The 27,810-nt window shown below is 38.1% G+C and overlaps 1 protein-coding gene across 5 annotated transcripts; it reads right to left on the bottom strand.

The window, feature by feature from the left end:
• Positions 1-1,149: 1,149 nt before the first annotated feature.
• Positions 1,150-27,217, bottom strand: POC5 (POC5 centriolar protein). 5 transcript variants are annotated; one of them, XM_083883795.1, is made up of 12 exons: positions 27,149-27,201; positions 21,946-22,047; positions 17,421-17,568; positions 12,444-12,625; positions 11,900-12,076; positions 10,222-10,326; positions 9,351-9,530; positions 8,111-8,273; positions 4,846-4,964; positions 3,950-4,063; positions 2,932-3,105; positions 1,150-1,493 (listed from the first exon to the last, which is right to left on the bottom strand). In XM_083883795.1, exons 2-12 carry the CDS (start codon positions 22,027-22,029, stop codon positions 1,350-1,352), a joined length of 1,590 nt encoding a protein of 529 aa, XP_083739921.1. In that variant the 5' UTR covers positions 22,030-22,047; positions 27,149-27,201; the 3' UTR covers positions 1,150-1,349. The 5 variants fall into 5 exon arrangements, with proteins under 5 accessions (XP_083739921.1, XP_083739922.1, XP_083739924.1 ...); XM_083883796.1 differs by having other exon boundaries at positions 21,946-22,030; positions 27,149-27,170; XM_083883798.1 differs by lacking the exons at positions 17,421-17,568; positions 21,946-22,047 and having other exon boundaries at positions 1,151-1,493; positions 27,149-27,217.
• Between the last annotated feature and the right edge of the window lie 593 nt (positions 27,218-27,810).

Raw genomic sequence — 27,810 nt, forward strand, 5'->3', positions numbered from 1 at the left:
CCACTTAGAATTTCTACACCTGACCTAAAACTGATGAAGTAATTCTGCACGGGAACTGCAAATTAGGCTACTTTCTGTTTGATATGAAATGTAAATAAGATGTTTTCTACATGAAGAAAAATAAATTAACAAGTGAAAGTTGTGTGTATAAATCAATTAACATTCCCAGAAATACGGTAGCATCTGGCCTCATTTGGGATTCAGGTTTTAATAAATTCTTGCTAGGATTATGACAAATCCTTCTACTGCAGCATTTGATTTAGGAGTGAAGAAAAACAAAAATGTTGTGTTGTAAACAATACATGTGGCTGGCTGCAGAATGTTCTATCATGGCATAACACTGTATACATACCCCCAAAAGAGCATTTGATACTTAACACTGAACAGACCTAGCAATTATTTACCTATTTTTTGTTCATATATTGAATTAATACTCGGCAGTGCCTTGCTGAATATGTTTAAAGGTTTTCTTATTACTGATTATACTTAATATCTGAAAAAAAATGTAAATGCCTATCTTTGTGATATTCTTTGTAACATAGCAATAGTTTTATCATGTAATGGAGGAACTGAATTGCTTTTCTGTTTGCATTATTTTGTGCTGAACCCTACTGTTTGTACTAAGAAGGTGATCTGTATCTTAGTCTGAAGTCTTATTCCAAACTATCCCCTTGTCTGCAACCTTTTTTGACTTGGCTACAGAGCATCCCAGAACACAAATAACAGACCAGTAAACACTAAGGCTTTCAAATTAGAGATCTAAAGTACAGATGCTTGGAACCCTACAGTGTTCATCAAGTTCTGCAACATTAGCTTGGAAAATGAAAATGCCTAAGAATTTGATGGACTGGGTACCTCACCTTGTCTAAATTGGACCCTGGGTGTGGAAGATGCCACCCTGCTGTTTTCTATTTAAATACGCTGTTGTAGGATATAATTAAGGTGCATGTCAACTACACTTAACTGCATAAGCAACTAGAAGTATTTGTAATAAAAATAAATTTAATTTTCTCTATTGTTTCTATGAACACAGATTTTAGTATCACTGGGATTAAACAAAGAGATTCAGACAAAAATCACATTGTATCCTTTATTTAAAAGTGTGCAAAAGATTCCTTAAATAAAATGTGTTTGTCTTAATAATAAAAGTTTGGAGGTAGAACAACAACTCAAGTTGTTGTTTCCCCTCCAGGTTTTATTATAAAAGCACTTTTATTTAGAAAAACCCTCCTTTTTTAGAAAAGAGTAAAAAACATGATACATACTTTAGGCCTGACTGCATCAAATCCGAAAAGATTGAGAAGAGGTACCTTGATTAAAAAACCCTACTGGTGAGAAAGACAGGCAGTTCAGTCAACAACTTTTATTGACTGAACACTGGTTTGGCCCTGGACCACTCGCCCAGCTTGTCCTGCAGGTCTTGCAGAGGTAGAGCCAGAGGAGTGAAGTACAGTTCGAGGATATTTAGCAGCAACGGCTTGTGATATGGTTTGCTGAAAAGTAATCAGATACATCAAAACAACTTAATGGCACAAAAAATTCACATTAAAATAGCTCTAGGTAACCTGTGGTTTGAAAAGAAAGACCTGTAATCCAGTAATGTAATCCATATTACATCCTGTAATATGTTTATCAAGAAGGTAAAAATAAATGGTCATTTAACAGAAAGAGTGATTTTTTTTTCCTCTTTCTTATCCGTAACACACTTTTTAGACTACAAAGTGCTAGACTTTCAATTAACTAAGTATCTTGAGCTTTTATCACCTCAATCTTATTTCAAGGTTGGTTTTAGTTTTTTACCATACTGTTCACAAGTTTCCCCTGTAGTGCTAATTTAATCATGCCAGCTTTCCTTTTGAAGTATTTGCTGCGAGGCAGTCTCTGAAAGATTTTTGAAAAGGTTTGCAATTTTATCAAGAATCAATTTTCTGCCCACAAAACTAGCCACCTGAGTGTAATAAACAGTAGTCATTCTGCTTTTAATCAAGATAAATTCTCTTCCCTCTCAAATTAACTCAAGACAAACACTTGACTTAGATTTTTATTTGCAGAATGGGTATACAGAACATATCTCTGGGCTGTCACATTTATTACATTTTCAGAAGTCAGTTTTTGTTGCAGTAGTTCAGGTGCTTTCCTTGTCACACTAGTCATAAAATCTGAATCCAGAAGTTGTTCTTAATGAAATAATTATCACACTGAATCTCTAAAGTCCTAAGAACATACAATTTAAATATTAACTTCTGCTTGGGAGCCCAGATTCTTGAAAGCTACGTGCAGCAAGGCACATGGCTGTGAGTCATGGCAGGAAATGGAGGCCTTTTCTGCTTTTGCTCCTGCCATTTGGTGAGGAGACTGAGGGTCCTTGGGAATTTGGGAGGAGACACAGCCAGGACAGGTGACCCCAGCTGACCAAAGGGATATTCCCGACCAAGCTCAGTGTGTAAAATGGAGGGATGAAGGAGTGAGGAAGGAACATTTGGAGTGATGGAATTTGTCTTCCCAAACAACCATTTTGCATGATGGGGCCCAGCTCTCTTGGAGATGGCTGAACACCTGTCTGCTCTTGGGAAGCACTGAATTAATTCCTTGGTTTGTTTTGCTTGTATGCACAGCCTTTGCTTTCCCTATTAAACTGTCTTTTTCTCAACCCATGAGTTCTCCAGCTTTCACTCTTCTGATTCTCTCTCTGATCTCTCTGAGAGGGAGTGCGTGAGTGGCTGTGTGGGGCTTGGCTGTGCCTGGGGTTAAACCATGACATCTCCTCACCAGTACCTTCTACACAAAGACAGTAAAGACTTTTTGCTGTTTCCAACAGGCCTCAAAGTCTGAGCTTTGTCTAATGCCTCTTCACAAGGTATTTTTTTTTTTCTTCAAACCATTACCAGATGTGTTGTAATAAAAATATTTAAGAAGGATAATCTGATTTACCTGAGTGACTGGATGATGTTTCTCAACAATGACTGAACTCATGGGTGGAGCAACTCCCATCACTGCTAAACTCCCAGCTCTGGATTTTTGTCCCATATCAGCTCGGCCTGTGATTCGAGCAGTGATAGTTCTTCCTGCTTTCTGTTGTGCAGATGTTACTACTTTTGCCATGGGCTATAAATAAAATAAATGTTAATAGGTAAAAATTCTAAACATAATATTTACAATGCGTTAGTATTTCTGCTCAGTTCTATCTGCCACATGCCTAATGGAACATGTGAGGTTGCAGGTAATCCAGTTACATTACACATGACTGAATTTGCTCCACCTGGCTGCAACCAGGATTACTCCATTTTTTCCATTTGTGAGATAGCATTTCAAGCAAATTATTTCTGTCCTGAGGGAAATAAGACTAATTTGACAAAAGTCAAGCAGCATGGATAGTTTAGCTTTGCTTGCTGACTGCATGCTTGAGTGACAGCTGAAGGTATTTCTGTCACTGGGGAAGTCCTTTCTAGCAATGACAGAACAGATAATAAAAAAGCTCCCATGCATACAATAATGCATTTTTCTCTGACAGCTGACAGCAAACTGTGCCAGATGCAGAAAAGAAAGGAGGGCAGTTTAGCACTAAGCGTAGAAAAGGGAATGAGGGAGAAATTTCAAAGAGCAGGATAACTAGACAAAGCAATTTCTGTAACAAAATGTTATCAAGTCAAACACCAATTGTTCCTGTTGCACTATAGCTAAGTGTTCATGCACTCTTCTGTTCTTCATTTTGCCACTCTGCCCTATCTATAAAAAGAATTTAAAACTGCTCCTAGTGTAAATGAGTTTATGTAACATAAATAAACATTTGCAATCTAGTGTCTCCATACTGCTACGCAAACTCTATGGCAGTGTCCTCAACTACATACCTGTGTTACTCTGAGAAATGTACAAATAACAATACCTAAACTAATATTTGTTATGGCTATGCCTTAAAAGAAGAAAAAAAAAGTTAATTTTAGCATGTTACCAGTTTTTGAGTTGATGTCACACCAGATCCTGACGTTGTGCTAGTGACCATTACTGGAGAATCAGAATCTAGTCTGGTCTCAGGAGTGCCTGCATGAGCCAGGTGGCTAGAAAACTGAAACCAGAGTTTACACAAAATGAATATTACTTTTACTTTCTAGAAAATACAGTTTTACTCCTTAGATAGTCAGTTTTTTTGACTATTCCAGTTACCCTTTTAATTGTAATGTCTTTACAGACAAACTTTGCAGTTTATTGTCTAATTCAAAATTATCTATCTAAAAATTGTAGAAATGGTGTGAATAACATTTGTCACTATTAGAATGAAAAGTCAGGAGAGAGGCATGCACATCATCTCTGTTCTAACCTACTCTCTAGCATGATACTGTTTTACAGTGGAAGAATTTTCAGGATGACCCCAGGGCAGGTCCAAAACAACCACACTACTAGATGATGATCTGACTAAGTTGATATGACAGGAAAATAAGCTGAGTTCCTTCAATGTCTGTATGTGTTACCCCCCTAAAAAAGAAGTTTGAAGTCAAGCCAGCTTTTCATCTTTCTAGAGTATATTAGTATATTAGTTGTTTTTTTTTTTTTAATAAAAGCCCTCTTAACAGCTTTTTTTCCAGAGAGAAAGCATTAGAGAGCAAATTGTGCTCATTGTAGTGACCCTGTCTTCATTAGTTTAATGCATTTTCAGTAAAATTAAAAAAAAAAACCTTAATGAAAGTACAGCAAGCCACAGCAGCTGTGCCCCAGTCACTTCATTTTCACAGTGCAGTCTGAACACACCTGCAACTTTCCTTTTAGACCTGGACTCTTCAAAAACACTCCAATCAAGGAATTTAATTTTTGTCATTAGGAAATACAATTCTGTTCCAGCTACACGCTTACCATGTTTTCCATCTGAAGAGCAGCTGCTGGTGGAGGTGATGGTGAGGGTTGAGTATATTGTGAAGGAGGTGGCCTTCCTGCACCAGAGGTAGCATTATCATTCCTCCTGCCTCCTATATCTATTATTAGAAACACAAAGTAATGGGATAAGCACATAATCTAGCTAACCCTAGGGGGTGGGGTTAGGAGGGAAGGATAAGTTACAACAAAAATTTTAGTATTTCTGTGGGATTTCCGTATAATCTAATAAAAAAGAGCAGGCTGGTCTTTATAGAGGTAGATAGGTAGGTAGACAGGTATAGACAAACATTCCTTTTATCCTTTTTTGAGATGCTTGTAAATGTTTTTCAAGGGGCTTGCTTCTCTGTTGTCTCAACAGCCCTATGGCACAGGTCACCTACTTGTACTGCAAAGAACTGAGGTTCTTCCTACTGTTTGCCAAAACTAAAACCAGCGTGAAAGAGGTGCTCTTACCCTAAGAGACAAAATCCAGTTTAGATAGGAAAACACAAAGGTCATACTGGACTTCTGTGAGGGCACAAGATCCTTAAGGGGGAGTTACCGGCAGTAAACTAAAATGTTTTACATTAGCAGCAGAATTTCACCCCTACATGAGATTGCTGGACAGTGGCCTCATCCTGGCTGTAGGGCTGGGAGGCACCCCACAGATCTCATCTCCCTTCACTACAGTAGGCTGGCAAGCATAAACCTGAACAAAATCCATCTGGGATACTTTTATCTCACAATAAGACAGACACTGAGGATGCCAGATCTGCAGACACGAGCCCAGTCTCTTTTCCAAACAGTTCCAGCCTGTTCCTTTTAGAATAAAGACTGTTTTAAAGGAAGGAGAAAGAGATATTCTTATTTATTCTCCTATTTTTGAAGAAGCTGATGCTAACAGTTTCAGGACAAGAGAAATTTGCTCATTCCAGGAACTAGAGTGACACCATGTGGTAGTTGTGTTTGGCTTTTTTATTAGCCGAAATAAGTAGGAAAAATAAAAGGAAGGTGCTTCAAATCTGTGCAATATTTGTAGATGTCAAGAGTAAAAGAATGCCAGAATATCCATTTTTTACATATTTATGTGTGTACATACACATTAAGTTTAAGCACAGACAGGACCAATGCACAGTTATAGACCAGTTAGATCTGATCTGTGTTACTGAAGAAAAACAGTGTTAGATTTTTATAAGCAAAAAATTATGAATTCCTGTGGCTTTGGTGTTCCTTTAAATACATAAAGAAATTAAAATAAACTTAATATACTACTAATTAATAAAAAAATCAGCAAATGAGGCAGGTAACTTTAACACCATCAACACTGACACTAAATATTATGAAGGCATTAAGGTTGTGATACATGCACACTATTAGTAAATATATTATAATTATATATAATATGTATTTTACCTGTAGATTGTGTGTATATTAAATGTATATTAAAATAACCCGATAATCAATTACAAACAGGTGAAATTCTGCTTCTTATATCCAATCACAGCAGGTGGCACTGCAATGTTCATATAAATTTATAATTGCTGACTGATTCTGGCACATGGAAGCTTTGATGTCCACAGATTAAAAGACTAGAAACAAATCACAATCATCTTCTCTGATGTTTGCAGTCCTCCAGTGTCCTGATCACTGTTCTACCTGATTAAGAATGCAGATCAATGGGTTGTTCAACCATATTAAATAATTATGTAACTAAATTCATTAAAACCACCATCTGGCTGTAAGAAAAAGATAGATGCCTGGGGCAGGGGAGGAGGTGGTACCAGAGGTAGTGGAAGCTGCTTGGGACTGAGGACAACAGATTTTGTGAAATGTTATGAAGCCTGATTAAAAAGCATAATAGTGGACAGACAAAAAAATGAGTTAAGGGTATCCTGACATCCAGCACAGCAAAATCTTTAGGTGTTGTGCTTTTGTTGTGTGGTATACAATATCAGTTCCAGCTTCTTAGTAAAAATCAAGCAAAACCTTTGGTCCATGAAACTCTGGGTTGGTCACAACTATTCCAGAGCTCAGATTTCTTCATTTCCTTATGATTTACTCTCATTTTTATAGGTCTACAGAAACAATGCTTTCACACCAGTCAATCACTCTTCATTATTGGGGTATCTGTTGTCTGTTGCATGTTTTTTGAAAACAATAAACAAGCAAATGAAAGATAATGCTTCAAGATGGAATAATTCTTAATTAGTAACACAGTGAAAAATAAAGTACTTAGGAAATGCCCTGTAATTTTTTAACCAAACTGAGTATCTTCAAAAAATCATTAATTCTTAACCTTCCACAAATACTGATTTTGAATTTTTCCTAGCACACAGCTACTACACTTAGCTAATGTCCTATTAATTTCCTAAGTAACTGCACAAATACCACTTATGTTTAACAGGCTTAGACAGCTGCTCAGGTAAGTATCCTCTTACATCTGCTTCAGGTTTTTATCTTCTCTTCCTTTTATGGTGAAGAACTCCTCTAACGTAGATCAGAAACTTCTGTGTAAGGCTGCTAAATTTAGCAACTGAAGTTCCCTGTCTAAGGTTGCCAGCACAGCTGGCTGTTGAGCCACACGTGTAGCTGTGGCACTCCTGCTGCCACAGCTACTTTAACTTTAATGTAGGTTGCTGCAGCAGCACGATTTTGTTCCCCCTGCTATGGATTGTCTCACTCTGATTTCATTTGACATCTTGTAAGCATGTGCAGCTCTTCCCTCTGCAGCTGCACAGGTTTTACGTGTGTGCTGCTGATAAAAATAGACTGGTGTTTCCTGTTCTGGCACGGAGTTACAACTCAAAACAGAGCCTCAGAGATTTGCCTGCCCTCTTTACATTCAAAAGGAAGATTAAGAAAGAAGGGAGAGCTGTCTGGGAAAAGCTGATTCATTGCACACCGGGATTCCAGAGCATAGAGGAATTCTCAGGATTTCGTCTTCACTGCTCCATAATCTGGTGTTTTAAGAAGTTTGCCACCTTTGACTTCCTGTTCTGCCTTCAGCTGCAGGTTAAGCAATGTGGGATGAAGAGAACATGCTCCTCCTTTCAGGTACAGCAGTATGAAGTCCAGCATCAGTGCATTTCTCAACACATTCAATGGGACATTTTAGAGCAATAAAAGTTTAACAAACGCTGTATTGCCAAAAATCCTCAAGTTAAAAAAAAAAAAGAGAAAAGGAACTCCATTAAAACAAACAAACCCAAAAATCCCAAACAAACCCAACAAAAATGCACACACACTACCAGGTTAAACTACTAACCAGGATCTGGCCTACTGTCCTTGCTTTGGAACATGGTCATTGCTTCCAGATTCAGAGCACACACACCACGCATAAAAGCTTTCTTCATGGTGTCCTCATACTGATCTCTCTCACTGTGCAGTCGCAGGATCTCAGCTTTTGCCTGTTCCACAGTAGCAGTTAACTGTGAAACAGAATGAGGAAACAGGTCTCTCTTACTTCTGAATGCAAACTACAAACATACACATCAATTAACTTTAAGATCATTTGTTGTATTTAAAAAGATAGAAGTTCTCACATGAAAATCTCTGCTTCACCAGAGATGAACAGCTCATTGTAGTTTCTTTGTAACACAGCACAATGTTAATAATAGAGCATATCAAGGAAAAGACTATTCAAAAGGACCATCAGACTCTGCCTAAGCAGAAATATATCTTGCAAGCTTTTGTCTTTTAGAAATTGGCTCAACCCAGATCTCTGCAGAAGCACAGGTTCATTCAACAGAAGAGCAATTGTTCTCAATTATTTAAGTATAAGGGCAATTTTTCATCACCAGCTTCTTTTCTCTAGATACTGTAAAAACTAAAAATGCTGAGAAAAGAACAGAGCAAGTTGCTACTTAAGGTATTTGTGCTGTTAAGACACCTTTGGTAAGCCTGTTCTTAAAATTCTAGATTTAATTTCTTGCTAAAATACAAATCTCTTAGAAGATGTATTTTGAAACAGATTACTTAGCACGCACCAAAGCACAGGTTGACAATTTCACCTTTAGGTCTGAAAATTTTTAACAAGCTTAATCAGCAAGCTAAAGAAAAATCAAACTTAATTTCAGCCTTTAACAGAGTAGCTATTACAGGAAAAAAAAAATTACTCATTATGATCATTCAAAGTAATAATGGTTTTCTATTTCCATTGTCATTTTCATTAAGACCTCAAAATGCATAGCCCATACTAAAAGGATGCTGTTAGAAAACAAATGGCATTCCCATTGGTAGGCAACTAGAGATTTGCCTTGGTTCATGAAAGTCCAATTTATTTCATCTGTGCATGCAGATTGGCAACATTTTATACCAGATGCAGGGAAAAAAGTTACATCTAAAAATGCAAGAGACCTTAGATTCATTCAAATCTCCTTGCACACTTGGGAGCTCTGTTCTGCTGGAAAATACTCAAGTTTGTTAGGTTTGCTGAGAAAGGGATACTTTGGAGGGACAGGGATTGGGAGTCAAGGAGCAAAGGAAAGAAAAAAACTTGATTTTACCTCTGCAATTTTGGCTTCATAATCATTGGTGAGCTGAACACAGACATCTTCTGCCCTTAACTGACAGGCTTTTGCTACGTTGTTTTTCCATCTTTCTTCACAAACAGAACGCCAGGCTGCCCACACTTTCTTCATCAAAGCTGTCTGGAAATGCTTATCTGCCATTCTAATTGCACATTCCTTAGGAAGGAGACACAACCACATCATATCAAAGTTTAGAAAAAGTTGGGTACTCCACTGTGGATGATTGTTTTACAGCCTATGACACAGACCACAGTAAAAACCCCTCAGCTGAGTTACAGGTTCTGCAGTGAAGTGTTACACAAGCAGCATCAGCAGCTCAGTGTTGGCTCTGCACACGTGCCATGGCACATTACTGTCCCTACCATGAGAAATTACCATATTTGTGAACTCCTAGGCTACACACAGCAGTGGTCTTACTCTTAGTTTAATGACAAACAACAACTTGACATACATGGTGAGATGTAAAGAGATGTATATGAAGCCATTTTTTGGGTATGTGGCACATTTGGATTCACTGCAATCAAAAATATTGCAGATAGTTAGTGTAGAGCACTTAACTTTTGAATAAATTTATGCTTCAGGATTGTTTAAAAACTACCTTAAAACAACTCTACTATTCTACTCTATATCAATATAGTCAGACAACCATTTTTTTCCCATTCCAGAGGGTATTCTGACAGCAACATTCTTTTTAGAACTGATCTTTTCAAACTGCTACTTGACACTGTCAAACACATCAAAATAGAAGCACTGTCATTTCTTCAAACTGTAACAAGAACTGCAGCAGCTCTGACTCTTTTGAGTTCAGAGGTTTCATTTTTGTTGCATTTTGATTTTGTGCACATACCTCTTGTCTGGCTTTCATGTGCTGAATCCGCCAGAGTGTAAACCTTCTCATCAACTCCACTCTCTCCTTTTGCTTTTCTAATGCTTTGGACAAGTTAGTAATTACCTGAAAAAATATTTGTTAACAAATCAAAAGCTGTGATCACTGTAAGATCCAACAGAATGTACTTTATGTCTCAGTTATTTTTCACTTAAGGCACTTGTTTTTAACTGATGCTTTCTACTGAAGCTTCTCCCTACTCTAATCAAGAAAGAAACAACCACCAGAGTTCAAATCAGAAGTAAAATTCCTGTGGCTTCAACACTCAGATTGTGGCACTTCCATTGTGTAATTTTAGGAGAAGTTTAACTAAATTGCTATTTCCTCCTACATTTGCTGGTTTCTGAGCTACTTCCTCATAATTAACTGTTACTGTAGCACAATATCAGAACAATGTCTTATATCAAAGAGAATTTCGATAAATCAGAAACATTTATATCAGAAGTTTTTTTTTTTTATTTCTCTGAACAGAATAAACAAGCTAAGTTGTTGCTATGAACCAGAAAAATCTTATTAAGAATTTTTACTCTCTTTAGAAGATATTATATAGGCTTATACCAATTAAAACATTTGAGAGGCAAGATGTATACTGAACAGAGACTGCAACTGGGGACTTTTACTAAAAAATCTCTAAATTCAATGAGTACACATAAACAGCTGAAGTTCCCCAATTAAAAATTAGGTCAGGTAGGATGCAAATTTGGTACACCAAATCAGAATATTACTCCATATTTCTGCCTAACTTCTTGAGCTAGACTCTGCCAGTCACATATGAGCAACTCCAATGGTCAACAGTGACCTATCTTGAGACTTTGGGGAATAATGTATAGTTATTTTAACTACTAAATAAATATTGTTGAGATCAACATTTTATGGTAATATGTGCTAGCATATGTTAACATTATATTGTATTTTTTACAAGTAATAATCATTGAACATACATCAATGAAATGAATGATACCTAAAATTAAAATAGAAAGCAAATTTAATTGATAAATTAATTACCTTTGTTGAAGTGTCATAAAAATCAATTTTTGATGTTGCATACATGCTGCTACACACTAGAAGTCTTAGACTAAGTCTACTTTTGTTAATTAGCATATTTTTGCAAATAAAAAGCATTTGATATTTACAATGTGAAATAGGAATCTATAATACTTGTAATATTTGTGAGGCTATCAAACCAGAGACTCCAAATGTCCAGTCTTAAGTATATGTACAAATGTAGAGCTCCTCAGAATCCTAAAACGGAGGCTCTTCAACATTTACAAGACTGCTGCCCATTTAAAATTGGGGAAAACTGATCTAATAATTGAAAAGTTAGAGGCTTTTAAAGTGTGAGAGCTAACAGACTCATCTAAGCCTGTGTGATCTTCATGAAATAAGAAACAAGAGCAGTTTCTAGATTTAAGAAGCAAACAATGCAAAGTACGCACATATAATGCGTTTTCATTGTTAGTATAGACAACCCTATTAGCAACAATGATTATTTTTCTACTTACTATACAGTCTGAACGTATTATTTACTTCTCTGTTACTTGCTTCAAAAAAGATGTTGTTCAAAGAGATGGACCAAAAAATTTATTGTGGATATTTTTAAACAGAGAGGAACTGTTAAAATATGAAATTGAGTTACTACCTCATCTTTCCTGCCAATAGAGATTTCATAAGCATGAAGTAACTCCTTCAGGTTTTCCACCTCATTCTGTAGTTGTTTCACATGTGCAGTATGTTTCTCTTTCTCTTGTTTCATTTGAAGCTTGTGATGTTGAATCAAATTAAGTTTCCAGTTTTTCAGCTCAGTCACAATATTTGTCTGAAAAGTTAAAAGGATGATAGTAATGCAATGAGTTTAAACTATTCCCTCCTCTCTATTATTTTAATCTTAAAACACTTGGCAGTTAAGGAGACACATATTTACAGTGATACCTTCATTGCACAGCAGTAAGTATTACCAGACATAATGAACTATTGAATGATGGAATCTGAACACTCCTAATGGAGATAATTATTCCAAAGTTTTTGAAGCAAGATGCTCTATGCTACATATGCTCATGTGCAATATGCAACAACAACAAAAACCACCCTTCTCTCAGCAATCACAATGCAACTTCTCCTGCACTCACTCTACAATACAATGATATCTGCGCATGATTTAAAAGGACTCCATACAATATAAATACCTTAAGACTTCCACTCCAGAGATCAAGTATATTTTCTATTTGAGCGACTTTTTCATCTGGTACAGCTGATTCGGTCACTGTGGTTTTGTTGACTTCTCCTGGATCACATGTGCACCCCTGAGAGGAAGTTACTTCTGAAGGAGCAGGTTGTTCCATACCAGGTTTCTTCACTGATGTTGAGACTGAAAATGAAACAAGAGAATAAGAACTGACACTCTGGAAAGGCTAACCAGGTCCATGTTTTGGATGAAAGTCAGAAGACAGGCACTGGTAAAAAGGAAATAAAATATTTATGATATCAGAAACCTCCTTTCCCCACATAAGAAAAACCAATCCAGTTTCTAATACATGGTTCCTGGACACATTTATTGAAACTGGCAATCCTATTGTAACATTAGTAAATTCAAAAGTACTGCTACCTCAAAATACAGTATCTTAATATAAGTTAATTTGAAAGAGAATGATCACAGCAAGCACCAAAAATACAGCCAGAAATAATATCTCTAAGTAAAAGCTTCTTGACAACTAACATCTGAAGTCAGCAATTTACTAACTTTTCCCTTTTTCCTTAATGAGCATGTAAACACCTGAGGTCTGTGGTGTTCCTTTATGAATTCACAAAGTAGCCTGTGGATATATTTCCCCATTAATAATACACCTCCATCCATTTTTATTAAAGCCTCAAATTTGTTCATTTAACTAGAGTTCAAGCAATTTGAGAAAGGAAGTATATACCATGAATTTATAAAACACCTTACAAAAGAAATCCTCCTTTTTAAGGAGCTGTGTACCACTGCAATAAAAGTTAATCCCTGCCCAAAAGCTAGTTTTCATGCATTTGAGCTGAGAATAAAGTTAATATTCAAGTAAACTTGGGAAGTAAAATAGTGTTTTATATTTAGTTATTCCTTACAGAAAAATTGCTATTTGAATAAAAGAAAATTAGAATGAAGAAGTATTAGCAGATTCCTACTAATAACAACAAACACGACAACTTCAAAAAAATACTCTCTTTTTTTCATAAACGGAGGAAATCCCCAACATATTAGTCTTCACTTCTGAAAATAAATATTGTCTGATAGGTATTACATTTTGGTTCAACCTAGAAGAGATAAACTTGTCTGTCACAAAGCAGTATCTTCAGTGGACACTAGAAAAGTGTGTTTCTAATTTATTTAAGGCAGACCCTGATGGTTGATATTATTTTACAGTTATTTTTTACTGTTAGGTCTCCTGTCCTAAGGAAATGAGAAGAGCTGTCTGGCTGATACTCCCTGCCACAAAACTACTACAGTCATGCTCCAAAACAAAAAGGAAATAAGGAAGAACAGTGATGCAGAAGCAGTTACAACTGCTTTTTTGATATTTCTCTCAAGGTAATACACAACCACACATGATAAAATTAACACCAGCTTGAGCTAAAGGAGTGCCATCTAACACCCTTTCTATAGACTAAATGCCCTATTACAGAAGCAAAAGACCATAAAGAGATTATTCCCCATCATAGAGTATACTAAAATCAGGTTTTAGCTTTTTGTCATTGTTTCTCTTGAAAATGACAGAAGTATTGCTAAACTAGTGGCAGAATTTGAATATTTGTTGCTTGTAAAAATCGCTAAAATACGTGACATGCCAGACAGATGATCCAGATTACTTGAAAAGCATTTAATTTCTGTGAGGAAGAATCTGGCTGGCATCTGACAATAAAATTATCTGCCACTGTTACCATTGTCAAATATTCACAGTTCTGTCCTTCACCACTTTTCCCCACTCCTGCATGCCACTCCTTCCTTCAGTTGTGACGTGAAGCTTTGTTATTATTTTCAAACTCCTACTACTTGGTTAGATTACAAAGATACCCAACCTACACAGCACAGTTTGTAAAACACTTACAAAAAAAAACAAAAAAAACCAAAAAAAAACACAACACCAACCTAACAGAACAAAATGTAACCAATAAAAATGGGATATTAAAATAGACTCACAACTGCCATAGTCTGTGAACCACAGTTTTACTAGTTCATCACTTTCTTGCCCTTGATTCTCCATATGAACAGATTATCCTGACATACCTTTCATTTCTCTCATTTACCATAGGATGTGTCATACCTTCACTGAATCCACCAAGTGTATCTGTTACATGTTTATAACAGCATCTTATGAAATTCATCCTGGCCTTCCAGCATTGCCGTAATTTTCTAGTTGTACACATAATAATTTCTAATTTCTAATGCTCTCCTACTGTCACCTCTATCCCTTACATAGAATTATATGATGCCTTTCAGTTACAGTGCACTAAGGTATCAAGGATATTGGAACCACTTGGATATGGCAAATATAGAAATATACTTTATTAAATAATCTCCACACACACTGACTGCAATAAATCTCTAGGTGGAGGTAATGAAATTAGCTTTTTATCCAGATGTCTGTTACTGCTGTGGGTGTTTTTCTGTGTTGTTCTGGTCTATTTGACTCTTTCTGCTTTTATTAAGTAAAAGCAAGGTCTGACAGATTGTTCTCACACATGATGTGCTATTAGTGGCCCAAGCTGAGCACAGCAACTTGCTAAAATGTTCTAAGAAGTCTAATGGATATACAGTGAGGATTGGCAGGCCTGAAGAGAAGGAATTTTTCCACTTTTAGGGTATGAGTCATCATTGCATATCTCTGCAAGAAATAATTTACTGCTCCGGTCTTAGTAATTTTCAAATTTAATCAACTAAACTGGTAACAAGAACATGAAATTAGGTTTTATGTTTCAAAGTTTAAAAAATTTGGACATTGAACTGAATTGAATAGTACAGCATGTTTATTCCAATTACTTTTCTTATTTGACAGAAAGCTCTTAGGGAAGATACTATGTATACTTAAATATTCTGCAACAAATAGACATTACCAGTAATCAAACTTCCACCACCAAAATGTTAGCATCCAGACCAAAGAATACTTCATAACCAGAACTTCATTTCAGAAGGCATCACATGGCATTGTGATTGGTCCCAATACCATCACATGGAGAAGGGGAAAATACATTGTAGGCTTGAGAAGCTCTGCAGCAAACTTTCAGGTTTTAACTCCATGCTCAGCACATTCATTCATTTGGGTTTACAGTTATAGAACACTAACCTAATAATTTATGATTTTGTTATTTTAACACAATAGCAGCATTAGAGCCAAATGTCAAAAAGCCTGATTTTTAGTATGAACAAGCCAAGAACTGCGAAAAGAATGGAGTTCAATAAAAAAATTAACTGAAACAACCTGGTGAACAGTATCACCTGATCAGCATTAGAGGTATAGTATTAAACTTGAATTTAACAGTTTCTCACTGTTCATTCAAAGTCTTGCTATTATCATCATGAAAAATGAAGGTATTCTGAGGCTATTACTGTATAATACTGTTATATATGTTATTATATATAACAATATTATATATTATTATAACACTATGGCCAACACTACTTTAATATGTAATCACCATCAATCAGTAGTAGTGATTATATAGCAGAGTTCAGTATTTTGATCAGATCTTTTTATAAAAGTTGAAGTAACTTTTTTACAACTAGATTGTTTCAAGCTCTATCTCTAAGAGATATCTCTCCCCTAGACTGAGAAGACAAAATGATATTTTGAACAGCAAACATATATTTTGATAAAGTAGCAAAGCAAAGGAAACTTGTTTAGAGCATGTAACTGACAGATCAAGGATGAGTCTGTGTAAATACTCTTCTTGTCTCTTCTGCTCTCTGGGAAGCTCAGAAGCACCTTCTTTACTGCCTTTTTCACACCTTTCTGTGCTAGGCAGACAAGCCTGGCTTGAGCCAGTGTAAAAACTAAGCAAACAGTGAAATTAACTTTGAATACTGCAATGGACTTGAGCTGGCTTTAATTCACACAGACTGTGGCAAAAACAGGGGACAGCTGGAGCAAAAGCAGCAGGTAGGCAGGACAGGTCCTGTATTTTGAATTCAGCTGCCATCACCCACCACTTGCTGTCTCCTGCAGACTTAATCCTTCCACACAGATCGTCTAGCAGTTGCTTCAGAATCTAAAAGCTTAAAGAAATAGTATTGACCAAAGTTACAAGTTGGAAGGTATAAATATGTCACTTGCTCCTCTAAACAAGCCATCCACATCAAGCCATCCACAAAGGTTATAAAAGAGAAGACAGAAAGGTAGCTAAATATTTTTATAATTAAATAGAATGATAAAGAATAGAAGTTAGTTAAATGCCAGTTTTTTTCTGACTATGCTTAACTTCCTAGAAAAGAAATAACGCAGGTGTGGTTGTTTACTATTTCTTCTGATGCAAAATTAACAGCAAAGCAAAATTCTCTATCAAAGCAAAATTCTGTCTAAATGCTAGTGACAGAAGCAAACGACACAATTAAAAATATCCACGTTACTAATGCATCACAAGACATGATGCATTAGTAACGTGGATATTTTAGAACAACATGGATCCTGTTATTCTAGTTCTATTTATCTAACAATAAAATAAAACTAGAATAACAGGATCAAACTAAAAGAGCAAGAATGACATTCATGAAAGTGACATGATTAGTCATTACACAATGCCCTTTTAAGGTAATCCTTCAATTCAAGTAATCATTGTTTTAATACACATTTCTCTATCACAGCAGTACAAGTTTGAGCAAAACCAGCTGTGACCCATCAAATTTCAACCAAGTATACTGTAAGTACCCCCTTTTCTGTTATTACACCAACCATCTGTAAACACCTGCACCACAAAACACAAAGAACTGTCAGCACATCAACACTGTCATCTGAAATTGATGCCAGAGAGAGAACCCTTCAGGGAATATTCCTTCCTACATCTCCTCCTGTGCAAAATGCAAATGTACTACAAGTGAGGTACATCTATTTTTCAAACTGAGGCTATTAAAAAAAAGTAAGTCATAAAAGTTGTATCATTGCTCTTGTAAGCTCAGCACACAGCCTTGGGCACACTACCTGGAGTCTTATGGTGACTGGCATCATCTATTATCCTTGAAATTCTGCCAGGTGATCTCTGCTGTGATGGAGGGTCTGGCAACCTTGAGACACACTGCTCAAACCTCGGGGTCACTACAGTATACTGAAACAGCTCTTCATATTCGTCCTGTTGCAAAGTGGTGACAAAGAATTATAAAACTACAATTACATTTTTAAAAATTAGGCGTATGTAAGAAGAAGTGCAAATTATTTTCTATAGTTTTGAGAGGCTTCTTTTTTCATTATTATGGTGAAAACTAAGAGGATTTCCCCTAAAGTTGCAAATGTGAGCTGTTTTTGTACAGTGACTATAGTAATTTAACATTCTCTTTTTGAATGTTCACATTCCTTCTGATTACAACTATATGCACTGCAATAGTTGCACAAAAAGTCTCTCCCAGATGTCAGCACTGGATACTATAACAGGCATGTAAAACAAGAACTACAGTCCCAGATCATGTAACTTATTAACTGGCCATTATTATTTCTAATTACTACTAGTGCTTCAAAGAGAAATATGTATTTTTTTGGCCATGACAAAGATGCTACTGAACACAGCCACACTTCAAATTCTCTAACATTACAATTTCTTTGGTGGAAGTTGTAAATGCAATCATCAAGAGATATTTGATTATACACTATTTTGTTTAGAGTGGATATAATTATTCTCACCTTATATTATTTATTTTTAAAATTATACAGGTATATGGAAAGTGTATATATAACTTAGAAAGAAGCTTTCCTATTAAGAAGCTATAAACCCATCTAACTGGTAAGTGGCTTTATGCTAGGCACCAAAGTGAACCAATTAATGTATTTTTGAAACCTCCTAATGAAACAGATTCTCAGGATGGAGGTATTTAGTGCTCATTGTGAAACTGTAAACAATCTGCATTATAGCTTAAATATACAATCTAGTAATTAATTAAACACGTTCCAGTACCAGTTACGAACTAAAATAAATCAAATCTTCTAATTAAAGATTTGACAAACAATGTCCATTGGAAAATGCTAAACCAGATCACTAGCAGGTTTTTTTTCTTCACTTTTTCTTCACAGAATTATCACATAATTCTTCACAGAATTATCACATCAGTTCTGTTCAGGACCCTAATGACATCAAACCTCAGAAACCAAGTGTGAATTCAAAAATTAATTTCCTCTTTAACCTGAGGAAAGTTAGAGTGAAAACAATCAATGAAAGGTACCAATTACATGCAATATGTTTTTGAATCTAACAACTGAAAAGGATAATACTCTCAGTGTAACTTCTATATTTTTGTGTTTCAACTAATTAGAGAATTTAAGAAGTTAGGTTTGGTACTTTTTATCTGTATTCTAAGTTTCCATTTAAATGTCAGTTTCCCTTCTTCTAATCTATCATGTTCAAAGTAAAAGCCTAAATAAATGTATACAAAGCTATAGAATTACAAATACATGATGTATCTTTTGGATAAGTAAGTGTGTCACATTCCATGTAAAAGGTACAGTTAGCTGGAAATCTTGTTAGTTAACTTGTTAGTTATCAACTTTTTTACAGCCATATCTTTCTAAATGTATGCAGTTTAGATTTCATAAGATATCAAAGGAAGAAAACATCTTCAGATATCTTAATCACGAACTACATGGAAGCATACAAAACTCCCTCTAGCAAAATTTCAGCTAAGTAAAAAAGCCAACGCTTTTTTAAAGCCTTAACTAATATAAATTAAATGATTCTGCAGAAGATGTCAGATCACACCTCTGTCTTCTTCTAAGACATAACCAAATAGCAACTTAAAACTAATTCTTCCCCACAAACAAGTTAGTTCTAAGACAGAGCTGATCCAGCTGCTTCTACAATTATTTTAGTCAATTCAAGGGACCTGGTAGGTTCGTTGTCAGATGTCTCACATTGAGTCACCCAACTTATTCATTATCACACAATCTGTCCTACTACAGACATGCCTAGCATTCAAAATACATGCATCAAGTTATGGCAGGAAATTTCTTTCAAGTTCTAACTGTTATTAAAACTCAAAGGATCTGCTCTCTATGGGAATACGCACGCTTACGCGCCAACAGATAGTGTCAAAAGACAGCATCCAGTGACAAATCTGGAAATAAATGTTTATAAATTACAATATTACAACGCTGTTGAAAGGCAAATATTAAAGAAAGAACACTATCCAAGTTGTAATCAGAAACTTAGACACACACCAAAAAAAAAAAAATCCTGGGGACAGCAGTGGGAATAGGTATGGAAACATTGAATGATTAAGTGTATTTTCTCAATCTTAAATACTCCATAACAAGTATGCTGCACGTGGAATGTAATATTGACTACATTTAAAGTAAAACCATAATAAAATAAAATTAACAATATATCTTTGGTTTTCTACCTTTATTCTGCTTTAAACAAAACTTTCAAGCTGTTTTGCCAACTGCTAATAATTCTGTTCATGTATAAAACTAGAGGAATATAGTTTTATGACCTGGAGATCAGTGGAGTTTTGACTATTTAATGCCTTGGTTTTGTAGAAGTAAATGTAGTGATGCAAAAAAACAAATGACAACAAAAAAAACCCAGATTTTTTTGATTTTTTTTCTATTTTTTCTAATAAAAATCTACAGATATTGCAAAGGATTGTAGTCAAAGTTACTAAACAATATTATAAGATCAGATTGAATGGATACAGTCTTGCATAACCCCATTATAGGTCATGGAAATTCCTTAGGAAATAGCAGATCTCTTTGTAAGGAAAAAAGTAATAATCTGGTCTCTATTTAAAAGCAACCCATCACCAAAAAGGCCCAACCAAATAAAACAAAATAGACCTTCCAAAATTATCTAAAGGGAGTAGAGTACTTCCCTGTCAACATCCCTACTGATCAGCTGTGACTTCAGTGCTCTTCCTTTCCAACAGGAACAAACTCCTACCAGGGGCAGCTTTGGGCTTGTCTGGTTTGGAGAAAAGGAGGCTGAGGGGGCTCTTTGCTCTGTACAGCTCCCTGAGCAGGGGAAGGAAGTGAGAGGAGAGTCCATCTCTCCTCCCTGGGATCCAGTGATGATGGAATGAGTGGGAATGGTTCGAAATTGTGTCGGGGAGGATCAGATTTGACATTAGGAAGCATTTCTTTACTGAGAGGGCAAACACTGGAATGGGCTTCCCTGTGGAGAGTGTTTGATGCCATGAGCCTGTCAGCTTTTAAGAGGCATCAGGACAATGCTCTCTAATAACATGCTTTAACTTTTGGTCAGCCACAAAATGGTCAGGCAGTTTGGCCAATGACTGATGTGGGTCACTTCCAACTGCAACTGTTCTTCTCTAGGCACGTTCTCATTCACAAAAACAGTCACTCATTGGTGTAAGTTTATCATTCTCTACAAGGTAGCTTTAAAGCCTCCTTGACTATCAACCAGGTCATAATAGAAAATTCTGGTCCTTCAAAATTTGTAGTGTGATGCTTTTATCTTGTTCTCTGAGTACAAAAAACATTGGAAACATAGATGCATTATTATTATTCCTAAACAAAGATTATGAAAGCTTATCCATGAGATACAAGCAAAAATAGAGAAGTGTATGAGCTGCAGAAATGAATTGCCTCTAAAAATGTTGTTTAAAAGGTACAAATCAATCTAAATGGTAAAAAAAGAAAGACGAAAACTCCTTAATCAAACAGTGCTGCAGCTGTATATGCCCATTTCACCAGGTAATAAATATGCACTTCTACAGAGCAACCATGAGCAAAACATGTTATTGTCAAAACTGTTCTTGTTTGGCCTGTATCCTACCAAAGGAAAAAAACCACACAATCTACTACTCAAATAGGAATAACCAATTATGAAATAATGAAAACCTGCTGCTTTCAAGAGAATGGTACAAAGACTTAATCCAATATAACTGCATCCTCTTGAAAGAATGATGAGCACAGAAAAGGAAACCCCCCAGTACTACAGTTACAACATGCCCTGATGTATTTGACACAGAAAATAAAAAAAACTCAACAAAGCAAAACAAACCCAAATAATTTCCTTTCTCTGATTAACTTGGTCATAATACTAATCCAAGAGAAATAAATCCATTTTTAAAAATTCAGTTTTTACAACATCATGAGGAAAGCCTAAAATAGTTACTCCTCATCTCTCTAAAATAATGGGTTTCTATCCTACTGTGTCAAATTCTGTCTTCTTGATAAGACTTAACACAAATAAAGAGTAACACTAGAAAAAAAAAGGTAAGGAAACAACATATTTTACTTGCAGCTAATCAAATTCTAATGTTTAGATAAGAATTTTTACATAAATTTCTTGTGAAATGCACAAAAGAGGAATCTAACTAAATATATTTTAGCTTTTTTTTTTTTTTGTGGTCTACTTTGTTTATTTTCACTAACATTTTAATTATTTTTCTGCATATGTAAAATATAAATACAATGCACATTTAGTTAGACTTCCTTGCAGTTATCCTTTGCCAAATAAAATGCCATGACAGTAAATCAAATTATATTGCCTCTGTCCTACCTGAGGATCTGGAGAAACAGAACTGTCCTGAACAAAGTCTTTTGGCAAAACTGGGCTTGTGCTTTTCTCTTCATCGGATGACATTCTGCACACAAAGTAAGTCTATAAAACAGTAGAAGCTGAACTTCATTTTTCAGTTTTAGTACTTAAACATGTATTCACCAACATTTTCCCCAGAAACAGATTCTGTTGTAACAACTGGATCAATGCCCATTCTGTGCACTAAACTGATTGAACAGTCTCACTATATAATATAATAATTATATAATGCTAGGCTGGAAACTGTAGGCAAAATCATGGAAATACTTTCACTAATTTATAAAACTAGGAAAGACCCAAAAGCAACAATGCCACTTGTTGCAGTTACAGATCAATCTGTGTCAATCTCTCATTCACCCTGTATTGCTTTTGAGTTTATCAGCCTGTTTCAGTACAAAATTCCTACAGAGCAACATAAAAATGCATAAACTACACTGTGCCCACCCACTACATGACCTCAAACACAGCCCAAGATAAGACAGTGCCCTGGTCAACATCAGTCTCCCATCATTTCCTTGAGTTACAGGCCCAGGAAGATGAACAGATATGGAAGGACAAGTAATACCTCAGGTTCAATAAATATCAATCATTCCAGCAATTTCTTAGCAAGACAGTGAAGCATTCTTTGAGTATTTGGGAAGTAGGTGATGCTGAAGAATTGGTAAGAAGCTTGAAGACCTTGTGAAAGATATATGTATCTTTTAATCTACTACAGCCTTGAATTGGTCCTTCAGTGAAGAACTGAAGGTCTTATGATAAGATTTGACAGAATAAAGGGAAAAGGACTCTAAAGGATACGGCAGGGGAGGGAAAGATGAAATTACCAAATGAGGGGAAACTGAGTATAAAGCAAGGTGAATTTGTTAATTAAGGAATGGCAGAGTGATACAGGTGTCTGATGCACATGAAAGACAATTAGACACATTGAGCAAGGAGTTGTCAGGAGAGAAGGCACACCACAGTAAATAACCAGAGGAATTTATGACTGTACAATGTAGCAAACAACTTGCAAGGAAAATTTATTTTTACAGAGATCTTTACAACTGTCAATTATAATGTTCTTGTTTTTTAAACAGATGCATTTTCTGACAAAAATGTAAATTTTAAATTGCTGGTTGCACTGTCATAAAACTGGCAGGAATATCCTACTTAAACACCATCAATGTTTCTCAAAGTATGAAACCCCCCCAAATAGCTCTTAGCTCTCTCTATAGGAATACAGATAGAAATTTATTATCTTTTTGCTCTTTGAGCTATTCTAAACACCGATTCTTCCTGCACCACAAAAGCTCTCTCTGCCATGGATATTTTTACACCTTTCAGAATAACAAGCTCATCTCTGTGCTGATAATGGACATTTAAAAAATGGTATAAAGACAATTTCAAATGCTGAGATTTCCTGTAGCTCAAGGTTCAAAAGACATGATTACCATTTTCCTACTTCCTGCTGAGCCCTCATATACCAACCACATTTTTGAGTACAAAAAATGGAGTCTAATGAAGGTTTACTTTGTACTTTTTATTCCTGTATATGTGTGTAGATGACAGAAGAAATACTACCTTTGTCAGCTCCACCTTTTTCATTGTCTCCTGTTTGATAAGCTTTTTTTCCTCTCTCACATGAATTATTCCTTATATATACCCTTGGTTTTAGCCTCTCTACATAATGGAATAGCTCTATACTAGCACTCTACCTTCTTCTAGCTGATAAATTCTATCTACTAAAAAATACTTCTGTAATCCTAAAATGTCAACTTCAACTTCATATGCTTTCCTACATAGTTTCTCAAAAAAATTGTGGATCCTGACTACTCTAAGAGCCCTGAATCTATTCAAAGATGTGTGTGCATTAGTGAAAGTCACAAAGAGCCAACTATCTCCCACTTACAGGAATTATATGTGTATTTGCAGCCAGAAATTAGAAGTATTGTTACCTTCCTTTCTCAGTAGACTCCGAAAGAACAAAACTACTGATTTTTCTGAGAAACAGGATGGCAAATGGAGTTCCATGTGAATGCAGGCAAGTCCAAGGAAGTAGAAAAGAAAGGTACTTACTGAAAAGTGTCTTCAATAACTTAAGACCACTGTCCTGACTTCTGTTTTCAGTTCTCTAAAACCATGCCCCTGACATGCAATCTGTGGATCTAGTTCTCTACTTATCACTGAAACTACTCTCTGGTCTTACAAAACTCAAAAGGTTCCTTCATCACAAGTGACAAATCAAAGTGACCTCAGTCACTCCTCATACAACCTCCCCTTGAGGCTGTTCACCATCTTCACTGCCCTTCTTTGGACAGTCTCCAGTAGTTTTATATCTCTTTCATTGTGGCTCCCAGAGCTGCCCCCAGCACTGGAGGTGAGGCTGCCCCAGAGCAGAGCAGGACAATCCCCTCCCTTGCCCAGCTGATGCTGTCCCTGATGTCCCCAGGAGAGGGGTGGCCCTCCTGGCTGCCAGGGCACTGCTGGCTCATGTTCAGCTTGCCATGGACCAGGACCCACCAGATGACTTCAGTGGGGCTGCTCTCCAGCCTCTCATTTTCCAGTTTGTTCAAACATCCAAAGTTGCCCTGTCTCAGGTGGCTTTTCTGCCTTTGAGGAAATCAACAGCCCTACCCACTTTAGCATTGTCAACAAACTTACCTAGTATACCTTCAGAGCCTACTCCAAGTCAATTAAAAAGATGTTGAAATGCACCAGGCTTAGGATGGAGCCCTGTGGGACAAGGTGACCACTGTGAAGTCACCCTATTCACTGTAACCCTCTGTGCTCACCCACCACATGATGTGTTTATCCAGCTGTGGGCTGGACATTTTGTCCAGAAGGATCCTGTGAGACACAGCACCAAAAGCTTCACTGAAATCCAAAAAGATCACATCCACTGGCTTCCCTAGAACAAGTAGGTGGGTCACCTTGTCATAAAAGGGAATTAAGTTCCTCAGGCAGGACCTTCTTCTCATGAACCCATGCTGGCTTGTGATTAACCACATCCATGCTGCAGACTGAAGCAAAGAACTCATCTCTGCCTTGTTCTGTGTCCCTGTTTGTGAGGTGACCATCCTCATGTTATTTCTGGATTGCCTTTTATTATTGACATATTTTTTTAAAACTACTTTTCCTGTCCCCCACAGTACTGGCCAGCTTCAAGTCTAACTGAGCTCTGGCCACACAAATTTCCTGTCTGCCATGGAGAGCTGAATCTCTGTATTTCTCTCAAGTAATCTGACTTTGCTTCCACTGGGCATACACTTTCCTTTTTTGCCTTAGCTTCAGAAGGAGATCCCTGCTCAGCCAAGCTGGCCTAAGAATAACCTGTCAGCTTTGATCTCAGTGAACAAGCACTAAGTACCACGAAATACCGGATAAGTTTCTAAAAGAGAAATCAAGGGACATTAAGACACCACATCAGGGCCAACAAGCTAATTTGCTAAGCTGCAAATCATTATGTGGTGAAAGACAAGTGAGAAGAACATCCTCAAGCTTACTAGGTTCTTCTAAACTCACCTGAGAATCTGTTAAAATATATGTCTGACTTCATTAAGGAAAGATTCCTGCTAACAGCAGCAGTTTTTTGCAAGCCATAAGCATACAACTGCAATTGTAACACTGCTAATTTTAGGAAACAGGATGCAACTATAAAGACCATGGTCTGACTCACCATCATTGCTCCCCTCCTTAATTTGAATTAATTAAGCTATGGTCAGGTTTTTGTGGGTTTGGCTTTGCTTTTAACTAAAGGTCATGCTTCCCAAATAATTTAGAGTTTCATTTGGATCAGAGGACTCAGCATCTAGGAAAGAGAATCATGTAGTGGGTAGGGCCAGAACAGACCACAGTGGGTCATCTAGCCCAACCCTCCTGCTTAAGCAGGGTCATCCCAGAGCACATGGCACAGGATTGCATCCAGGTGGCTCTTGAATACCTCCAATGAGGGAAACCCCACAATCTCACTGATCAATCTGTTCCAGTGCAAGGTCACCTGTATAATAAAGAAGTCCCCCCTCATGTTCAGGTGGAACATCCTGTGTGTCAGTTTCTGCCCATTACCTCTTGTCCCATTGCTTGGCACCACTAGGAAAAGCCCAGCTCCATTGCCTTGGAACCCTCCCTTCAAATAATTATAGACATTGGTGAGGTCTCCTTTCAGTTCTCTCTTCTTGAGGCTGAACAGGCCCAGCTCCCTCTGCCTTTCCTCTTAAGAGAGATGCTCCAGACCCCTCATCACCTTTGTAGCCTCTGCTGGACCCACTCCAGGAGCTCCGTGTCTCTCTAGTCCTGAGGAGCCCAGACCTGGACACAGCACTCCAGGTGAGGCTTCACCAGGGCTGAGGATCACTTTCCATGACCTGCTGGCAATGCTCTTCCCAATGTCCCCAGGATACCATTGGATTTCTTGGCCACCAGGACACGCTGCTGGCTCGTGGACAGCTTGTTGTCCACCAGGACCCCCAGGTCCTTCTCCTCAGAGCTGCTCCCCAGCAGGGCAGCCCAAGGCTGTGCTGGTGCCTGGGGCTGTTCTGCCCCAGGAGCAGGACCCTGCACTTGCCTTTGCTGGATTTCAGATGGCTCTTCTCTGCCTGTCTTTCCATCCCGTTGAGCTCCTCCTGAAGGGCAGCACAGCCCCCAGGGGTGTTGGCCGCTCCTCCCGGCCCTCAGTGAATTTACTGAGGAGGATCTGCCCCTCCATCCGTGTCACGGATGAACAAGTTAAGCATTTCTGGGCCCAGTACTGAACCTTGGGGAACACTGCCGGTGACAGAACTACACCCCTGCCAGCAGAAGCAGGACATATTGTTTCCCTTTAGCTGCACCCCCTTGCAAAGCAAAGAAGCACCGCTCACTCCTTTAACTCCTCACCGCAGCCGCCCCCGACACCGCGGCTGCCATGGCAGCCGGGGACAACAGCGACAATCCGCCGAGTGTCCCACACAAACCAGGGAGGCTCAGACAGCGGGGAATAAGCCAGATTATGAGCAGGACATTCTCCTTTTCTTTTCTTACACACGGCTTTCAAGGTAACCAGCCCAACCAGCGGGCAGGGTGTGCTCACCGGCACCCTCAGGAAGCTCGGGGCGGGATTTCGGGGGGTGGCAGTGCAGACCCCGGGGCAGGAAGGAGCAGGGGTGCAGAGGGAAGGAGGGCGCGGCCCCGGGTCCCCCCCGCTCACCTGCGGGCTCCGGCCGCGCCGGCCGCCGGCACCGACGGTTTCAAACTGCCCGAGCGGAAGAGGAACCCCCTCCGCGATAGGCTCAGGGCTCCTTCGCAAAGCGCCCTCCGATTGGGCGGCTGGGCTGCGAAACGGCCAATCGAGTCGCCAAGGCCGGGGGAGGGAGGGGGGAGGCGCGCGCACGCCGCCGGCCCCGCCCCTCCCGCCGGGCGGCTCCTGCCGCGCGCTGATTGGTGGAGGGGCGCGCGGGGCGAGGCTGTGCCATGATGGCGCCGGGCGGGCCCCGGGACGGGCCGGGGTCGGGTTCCGCGGTGCCGCATTCCCGGTCCGCGGGCTCGTATTCCCCGTGCCCGGGTCCGTATTCCTGGTCCGCAGGCCCAAATTCCTGGTCCGAGAGCCGTGCGCGGTGGCCCTGGCTGGGGAGGGGACGGTGCCAGGTTAAAGGGTTTGGTGGGCGGAGGCCTAGGCCGTCTCTCCGTGTGGGAGAGCGGCTGCTGAGGGGCGTTCCTGTGGGGAATGAAGATTAAAAAAACCAAAAAAACCCCACCAAAACCAAAAACCAAACCAACCAACCAACCAAATAAACCAAACAACAAAAAAATCCAACCAACCAACCAACCAAACAAAAAACCCAAAAAACAAGCAAACAACCCACAAAAAAA

The sequence above is a fragment of the Zosterops lateralis genome, assembly GCF_965231275.1.
Source record: "Zosterops lateralis genome assembly, chromosome: Z".
In the NCBI taxonomy this organism is placed as follows: Eukaryota; Metazoa; Chordata; class Aves; order Passeriformes; family Zosteropidae; genus Zosterops; species Zosterops lateralis.

Bases quoted from the DNA above. Each gene is read 5' to 3' on its own strand.
- POC5 (XM_083883795.1), bottom strand. From the start codon at position 22,029: ATGTCATCCGATGAAGAGAAAAGCACAAGCCCAGTTTTGCCAAAAGAC. The intron at 12,626-17,420 runs GTAGTGTGCCCA...TTTCATTTTCAG, and splicing joins CAGTCACCATAAGACTCCAG to TCTCAACATCAGTGAAGAAA. The intron at 10,327-11,899 runs GTAGTAACTCAA...ATATTTTTTCAG, and splicing joins CTATTGGCAGGAAAGATGAG to GTAATTACTAACTTGTCCAA.